This window comes from Triticum dicoccoides, chromosome 2B, assembly GCF_002162155.2.
Source record: "Triticum dicoccoides isolate Atlit2015 ecotype Zavitan chromosome 2B, WEW_v2.0, whole genome shotgun sequence".
In the NCBI taxonomy this organism is placed as follows: Eukaryota; Viridiplantae; Streptophyta; class Magnoliopsida; order Poales; family Poaceae; genus Triticum; species Triticum dicoccoides.
Window position 1 is genome coordinate 252,606,376 of NC_041383.1, and position 7,917 is coordinate 252,614,292.

At 44.2% G+C, this 7,917-nt stretch overlaps 1 protein-coding gene across 7 annotated transcripts; it reads left to right on the plus strand.

The window, feature by feature from the left end:
* The first annotated feature begins 1,933 nt into the window (after positions 1-1,933).
* LOC119363370 lies at positions 1,934-7,701 on the plus strand. Of its 7 annotated transcripts, none has more exons than XR_005173921.1 (5): positions 1,934-3,158; positions 3,307-3,469; positions 3,609-3,728; positions 5,198-6,585; positions 7,523-7,701. XR_005173921.1 is itself a non-coding variant. In XM_037628708.1 (3 exons), exons 1-3 carry the CDS (start codon positions 2,145-2,147, stop codon positions 3,313-3,315), a joined length of 429 nt encoding a protein of 142 aa, XP_037484605.1. In that variant the 5' UTR covers positions 1,934-2,144; the 3' UTR covers positions 3,316-3,479. The 7 variants fall into 7 exon arrangements, 1 of the variants encoding a protein (XP_037484605.1); XR_005173923.1 differs by lacking the exon at positions 7,523-7,701 and having other exon boundaries at positions 5,198-5,277; positions 5,422-6,704; XR_005173926.1 differs by lacking the exon at positions 7,523-7,701 and having other exon boundaries at positions 5,203-5,277; positions 5,422-6,704.
* The last annotated feature ends 216 nt before the right edge of the window (positions 7,702-7,917 follow it).

Sequence of the window (7,917 nt, forward strand, 5' to 3'; positions counted from 1 at the left end):
CTGAATTTAGGAGCTTGAATACCAAGACTCACAATTTAGTGAAGCAGGCTCTCTCACTCGGGTTGGCCCCCATGTTTGTTTAGGTAACCCCGGTGATCTTACTCCTCCCTCCCCCGGTAAACATTGTGACGAGTTACCTAAAGGCTTCGTGAGATTGTCTACAAAAATATATTTTAGATTATTGAAAATTTGAGAACATATCTTGAAAAATGTGAATGTTTTTAGAAATTACTAAAATCAATAACATGTTTTGAATGCTTTCATAAACTTGATTTTTATAAAATTGTTAAAAAAAATTAAATGATAATTTTTTAATTGTGAAAATGTAATTCTACAAATTATTTTTAATTTTTATAGATTTTGAAGAATTTAAAAAAACTTAACATTTAGAAAGAAAAACGGAAATAGGAAAACAAAATAATACGGAATACAAAAGAAAACCGGTAAAATTCGGTGGGGGGGAAACAACAGTTAAAAGGAAAAGCAAAAAGAACGAGACCAAATATTCTAGAAGGTTACTAAAACAATTTTTATATAGGCTAGAAGAAAGTATAGTTTTCCGCCTCAAATCAACATGGATGGATCCATAACCCCTGAACTCCAATACCATATAATTTACCCCCTCAAATTGTCAAAACCGGATAAATCAAGCCACGTAGTGGTTTTGGGTCACATTGAAACCGGTTTTGAGTGCTGACCAGAGTCAACACAACTAAACCAAAGGATTCTAAAAAAATTGGCGAGCAGCGGCCGTGGCAATTTGCCAGAGCGAGGTGCCGACGGCTAGTGTGAGAGGACAACCTCACTGAAGAAGGCCTCGGGAAGGCTTGCGCTGGTGGCAACGTGCCTCGGGAGTCAAGGAGGCTAGAAGAGGCGTTGGGCTTTCGCCGGTGGAGATCGAGCGATGATGGCGGCCGGCGGAGAAGACAAAGACCATGTCATCGATTTGTGGCGGCTTGGCGCGATTCCTTCTAGAGGGACGAAGAGGGCGACGAGGCGGATCTACAGGACATGTCAGCTGGGCTAGGGGTGGTCTCTTGCCACGAGGACGACAAACGACGACGTCGGCGACCTTCTCTGGAGTACAAACGAGAGAGAGAGAGAGAGAGAGAGAGAGAGAGAGAGAGAGAGAGAGAGAGAGAGAGAGAGAGAGAGAGAGAGAGAGCTGCGAGAAGGAGTGGGTAATGCATCGTGAGACAAGGCTGCTGGCGCAAGGGATAAGGCTGAGGCGTTCCAGGCCGAAGTTGTGTTGACTCTGGTCAACACTCAAAACCGGTTTCAATGTTACCCAAAACCACTACGGGGCTTGATTTACCCGGTTTTGCAAATTTGAGGGGGTAAATTATATGGTATCTTTTCCTATCTCTCCCTAATAATAAAGTACGGATTGGGTCTCCGGGTTCACCGTCATAATACGTTTTCTTCCTGTAAGTTTACGTTTTAACTTTGAATTTAAAATATATAGCGAGGTGGTACTAATTCGGAAAACCATTTGTATTTCCGTCCGTCGATTTTCGTGGTCACCAGGAGGCTCAACCGGCTGGGCCTCGACCTGAAGCGAGTACTTCACCTTCGGGCCGCGTCCTTCATCTAATGGGCCTGCTCCTGCCACCTTAGACAAAAAATAAAATAAAAAGAACTGGCGTATCAGTGAAAATATGTGTTCCAGGTGAGTATCGATCACACAACCTCAGCTTATTAAACGCATTAACGTGCGCAGCATGGGCGAACTCTCAGGGGCGCCACGTCGGATTGGAGCGAGCGCGTGGGTTGGGCAAAACAGCAACCTGCTTGTTTTGGGTGGGCCGCATGTTGAGCGTTTAATGGGGAGAATAATTAGAAGGAAAAAAAGAGGCAGCGGAAGCTTAACAGGCAAGGAGAAGGGCGCTCTGCATTCAGATTCCTTTTCCTCTTCCTCGCCCACACGCAACCGTCTGACCTCTCCTCTCTCCCCTGTGCTCTCCGCCGCCGCCGCCGCCGCCCTGCCTCACCCCACCTCCTTCCCTTGGCCGGCGCTCCACCCATCCGCTCTCCCCATTTTTGTGCGAAACCCGCGATGGCGGCGGCTGATTGATGTGGGATTTGGCGGTAGCGACGGGGCCTCAAGCAGGGATACGAGGAGGAAGGAAGATGGTTGTAGATCCATGAGGAGCACGAGGCGGCGATCCATAATAGATCCTGGGATCAGCATCATGGCCGCGGAGACAAAGGCCTTCTTCCACTCAAGGCCGACCGCAGCCACGACGTTCCCCCATGCCTCGGCGAGGTGGGCCAAGCTGGCGCATACGGCAAAGAGCGGCTGCGGCAGCGGTGGAGTTGCGGGGGCTGGTGGTGGATATTGCTGCGAAATCGACTGGTGGCGCCGCCGTGGAAAGCTTCCATGCTCTGCAGCCGCACGGCAAGTCTTCCTCCTCCTGCTGCTGCATCACAAATTAGTTCATTATACTGTGAGTGAGCGAGCAAAGGACTAATAATTATTAGCAGGTTCCTATTCTTGACATTCCTGATGTTGTTTTCTAGAGCAATGCTATTGCACGTTATGGTATATTGTTACATATTTTGAATCCAAGTCTTACTGATTTCACACTGCCTAAACTGGCCACTGTTTTCTTTTTTCCTTCAATTGCTTGCTCAAAGGGTGACAACCTGCTATGGGGTGGTTCTCTAATTTCATATGCGAGTAATATGAGAAGTACTCCCATCGTCTTAACTCAGCAAGCTTTAGTGCTTATTTGTTAATAATCGTGGGTTCTGCCATGTCACTAGCGTCCCCTCGTCGTCGACGCGGCTCAGGTGATTGATCTATATATCGCAATTGATTAAGCTGGTTTTAGCATGAGCTTGCAGTATACAAAATCTGATTTTTTTTTCATCACGTTCTGTACTAAATAGGAGGAACTAAGATGAGCAATGTATTTTAGTTCTAAGGAGATAGATCATAATTGTTGTGTGCTAATTCTTTGAACGAACTCTTTTTTTAATCCTTATGTAGGTTTTATATTTTTGGAGATTTACGTGATATGTACCATGACTTATGTCCTGTACGGTTGCGGGGAATGTATCGAGTAAATGCAGCATCCTTGATGTTTGAAGTTACCGGGGCATGGACTCTAATTTGCAACAACAAAGTTCATACCATTGTTGTGTGGGTCAGTCAGGTATGTTCCTTTCGTCAACACATGGAATGCTTTATTCCTCTGTCTACCTTGCTTAACCATTTTTTTGTCAGTATTTAGGGAAATTTGCACATCAATTATTTGATCTGGGAATGCAACTTCAAATTCATACGATGCTTTTAATCTTCAGATTATATAGACATGCATGATCCATTTTCCGAGACGGGTGGGATTGCTGGTACTGGAAGCGGGTGAGGAAGACATGGCTCGGTTTGAAGTGTCACCGCGTACTGTTGGTTGGACCTTTCCTTAAAAAACTCAGCATTATCTCCAATTTGTTTACAAAGTTATAGGTACATTCTCCTATCCATAGTGGTCCAATATTGTTTCAATGTTTAGGCTTTAGATTTTGTGTCCTTGCCATCAGCTAACTTGATGTTCTGCCACTGTCATTGTCGATGAATGACTGGCGGGTAATTCTGCGGCGCGAAGGCAAGCCTAAACATGTGGCGGGTTCAGTTTTTTTCAACTTTGGAGTTCAATCTGTTCCAGATTTGGGTCCTCACCGGCTCATTCGAAAACGACCTCAACATCATCGAAGCCAGGAGGCAGGTACTACACAACTGGCACAAGTATATTCTGAAAATTGTTTTTTATCCATCTTATATGAGTAAATTTTGTTATCATGGGACACATGCAAGTCTAGCAGTATAGTTGATTAGTGTTGTGAACTATCTTCTAGCTTCTTGTTATAGTCGATTTGTGTGTTTGGTGCTGCACTGCAGATGGTTTGTTTTGACCAGTCATGTTTTTCATATATCACAAAATGTAAATTTCATTGTTATCTGAATGCATTACTAGTGAGATTGATTGTTACTAAATGATCCCTTGTTTCTGTTAGAGTTAACCTTGTTGTATAGGTCTAGGTCATGTTTATTTTGTATTGCATGGCATCGTTGCGGTAGGATTGCATTAGTAGTGAGCTAAAAAAACCTCAAGTTTTCCCCGACATAACCCTCAGCCCCCCCCCTCTCCTTCCTCTCTCCCGACACCGGTGACGCCCCCGACCCCGCCGGCAACACCCCATGGTCCCCCTCCCCCTCCCCCGCCGCCAACACTTCCTTTCTTTTACAAAACATCCCTTCTTTTTTTAGCTCGATTACAAATCTCACACAGTTTGCCTCTATCAGTTGTGTATATGACCAAAAGCGTGTCACCTACCCAACTGGCTGTGGCCAGCAAAATGAGCAATGAGGTCAGCTTACTTTTAATTACAAAATAAGTAGATGCTTGCTTGCGGGTTTACTTAGTACTTCCAGTTGTGATGCCATCAACCTTTGCTGCCCTTTGCAACTGCATTAGATCTATTTGTGGTTGCAATGGTTGTTGTGGCATACAGAGTTAATAAGAATCATATGATAGATCCCACGGTACATCACCTTCAGTTCTCTACTTGTGTCTTGTGCTCTTCTCTTAATCCAAATTCTTTAAGCCTATATACGCCCAGATAAGTACCTGATAACCTTTAATTGACTTATTCTCACTCTTGACTATTTGAACTACTGTAGAAGGACTCAGTTTTTCAAAGTTACTAGGCTTGTAGATATGTTTTTATTTTAGTTTCTACAGTTTTGTATTTTGTCAGCTTTAGGTTGCTGCTGCGAGGTTTCTTGTAGGTTATATAAATACAAACGGTAATATTATGAGCATATAGCTATACAAGTGACAATTACAAGTTCGATAAAGCATGGGTGATGAGAAGTACAAGAGTAGTAAATGAATGAATGCTTGATCATGTGGGTTATAATGTAATCGAGTGCAGTGTGCAGGACAACAACCAAGAGCAATCTATTTATCATTCTAAAACAATACCACTTACACCAAACGTCAGCATAGTATCATGTTCATGTCAGAATATAAGAGGTTTTGGAACTGAGGGAGTAGATGGTGATTATGGACATCAGAGAGGAATAAAATTGATCACATATAGTAATATAGGGACTTTTGTCGATGCATGCTACCTGCACAAGCACATCCCTATATGGATAAAATCCACTTTAATAGAGTACCGATATGAATAGGATAGTGCGGTGCAAGACGGTGCTGGGCGAGGTGGCAAGAGGCGATGACGACGGATGATACAATGGTCAGTAGATAAAAGGTAAGTGCCACCGCCGTTTGGTCCCTCTCCTCTCCTCCTTGCTTCTGCTTCTTTCTACATTCATGTTTCCTTTGCTTGCCTCGTCCGATGTTGTTCATCTCCATTGCCTAATGGGGGCCTCTTTGGGGGCTAATCTAAGATCAGGCAGCACAGGAGGAGAGACGGCTCTCACGGATTAGGATGTTGCACATCAGGTGAACCATTTGATGGGCTGTTCAACATGCTGATCTTATTGATTTGTTCTTGACATATCCTTTGTGCTGCTGTATTTTTTGAATTAGTTGGTGGTTTATATTAGAAGTACTAACATTCTGTCACTTTTGAGCCATTGGTACTATATGTAATTAGTATGAACTAAAACTGCTGCTTCTGTGTTCATATAAGCCTCTTAATATCTATGATGTCACTATTTTCCTTTTAAGGCTGATCTATTTCTTGAATGTGTTGCATACCTGTGGCTTATTATATTTTGAGTCTAAAGCAATAACACTACATAGTATAAACAGGTGAGTGATAGGGGCGCCTCCCACCTGGCACCGCCTAACTTCCTCTCAAGCGGCGCCACCAGGTGGCGCCCCAAACACTAGTGTACATCAGGCTGTAGCCAGCTGCACTATAATAGGCCTATTGTCAAAACTGATACTTTTTGTATATTAGTCCCACATCACTCCTTTAAATCAAATCCCATCAATTTATATACACAAGTGAGTTGAACTAGAATCAACCAGTCAAAAGAGTCCCATTAAGTCAAACTCAAAAGGAGAGAAGAGACCACATAAAGGCAGGGAGTTGGGGAAGGGACATGCACGTCTGGTTGGCTGGCACTAAAAATTGAGGGGAGAGGCGGTGTGGATTACAAGAACGGCGACGACGGCGGCCAACCGGCCGGGGTCCATGCAGTCGACGACGTCGATGAACACCAGTCAGTGTACGGCCGGGGTTCTAATGCAAGCTGGGCAGCAGGACGTTCACGCACCGGCTGCTCCGATTTCCTCCATCCAAAGCTCTTTTTTCTATTTATCTTAATTAGAAGACGATAGTGAGCGCATGACATCAATGCATACAACTTCTAATTATCTGGCATCGGCTGCTCCGATTAGTTTTCTCCTCCATCCGAAGCTCTTTTTTCTATTTATCTTAATTAGAAGACGATAACATGATGAGATGCCCTTTTAGTTCACAGAAAATGCCTCTAATTTTAATTTTATTCATGTGAGATTTTCATGAGTTATGCAATAGTGTTTCAGGACCTGGCTACACAATTAGCTGCATAGGATCATCTTATGTGCATGTATCGGTTGTGCCATGGTAAGCATTCGTTTATCCAAAAATCCAAAAGTACCAATGAGCATTTTCTGTAAAGAATTTTTACATCGCTCTTTTCTCTATGTGTATGTGTGTATATAAAAGAAGCAGCTATGATTTTTTGGAGATTGTGTTTATTGTGCAGAAATTTTGAGTTATTATGCATAATTTGTTTTTCTACAGAATGTGGTATTGAGGATTGTGCTTCTTTTACTTAAATGATGTAGTTAAAACAAGTACATGTCGAACAGTTTGCCCATAACAAAGTAGCCCTCACAACGGAATCGAATGCTTGTGGCTGTGTGAGCATCGACGACGGTGGGCATGGGAGTTTCTGGTAGAAGATTTGGAGCACTAGCACGTAGCTAGCCCTTGAGTGAGCTGTCAATGGCAATGGCAAGGGTGGTGTCTTCATGTCATCCTTGCTCAATTATGAAGCCGATGTTGTTCATAGATTTACATCGAAGTCGCCGGGTGAGGGGGGAGGGGTGGGCGGTGTCAACCAACGAACTTGAGTACATCGGGTTGGGTCAAGTGTGTAGTAAGTTGCTCAGATATCATGCCTCTCTATGCATTTTCCCTTCAAAAATGAAATTGCCACCTCTAGGCCATTAGAACTGATAATTCTGTAGTTAATGTTGATCAGTCAAATTAATTTACTCGGACTCATACCCCTCTCGATTCTCAAATGATTCATCATTTTTTTGTTAGTAGCAACCATTCTTCCACGACACGGTTCCTTGACCCGGCCAATCTTGATTGATAGGAATCATTATTTTCTCCTGTTGCAACGCACGGGCATTTGTGCTAGTAATAATAAAGCACGGATTAACTTTGTCGGGTTTACCGTCACAATACGCTTCTTCTCATGATTTTACGCTTTCAGTTTGAATTTAAAACATATACGCGAGGTGGTACTAATTCGGGGAACTGTCTGTAGTTTCGTCGTTCTGTAGGTCGCTGTTGTTTTAAGTCAGTTGGACTTCTCCCTGATCCGTCTGGCCTAAGCCCACCAAACTCAGCCCACGCAAAACCGGATCAACAAGGGTACCGAAGAGAAGAAGCAAAGAAGAATTAACCCAGCGCAAAGGAAGCGAATGAAGTGAAGAAGCCATAGCAACTGACCATGATTTACACATCATCTGGCTGACCTGCTTGCTCGACCGCGGCGGGCCATGCGGGGGATGGGAGAGGAAAGGAAGGCACAAGGGGCGGCGGCGCCGGTGCTCCTCCGGCGACGCGCCGGACTCCGTCGAGACGAGCTGGCGGCTAGGCGCGCGACCGCGTCGTTCCTGCTGGAGAACATGAGGCGGCGGGCCATGAGGGGGGTGGGAG

Excerpts from the sequence above, each read along its gene's own strand:
- LOC119363370 (XM_037628708.1), top strand. The coding sequence starts at position 2,145 with ATGAGGAGCACGAGGCGGCGATCCATAATAGATCCTGGGATCAGCATC. Across the intron at positions 2,399-2,992 it reads CCATGCTCTGCAGCCGCACG|GTTTTATATTTTTGGAGATT; the intron begins GCAAGTCTTCCT and ends ATCCTTATGTAG.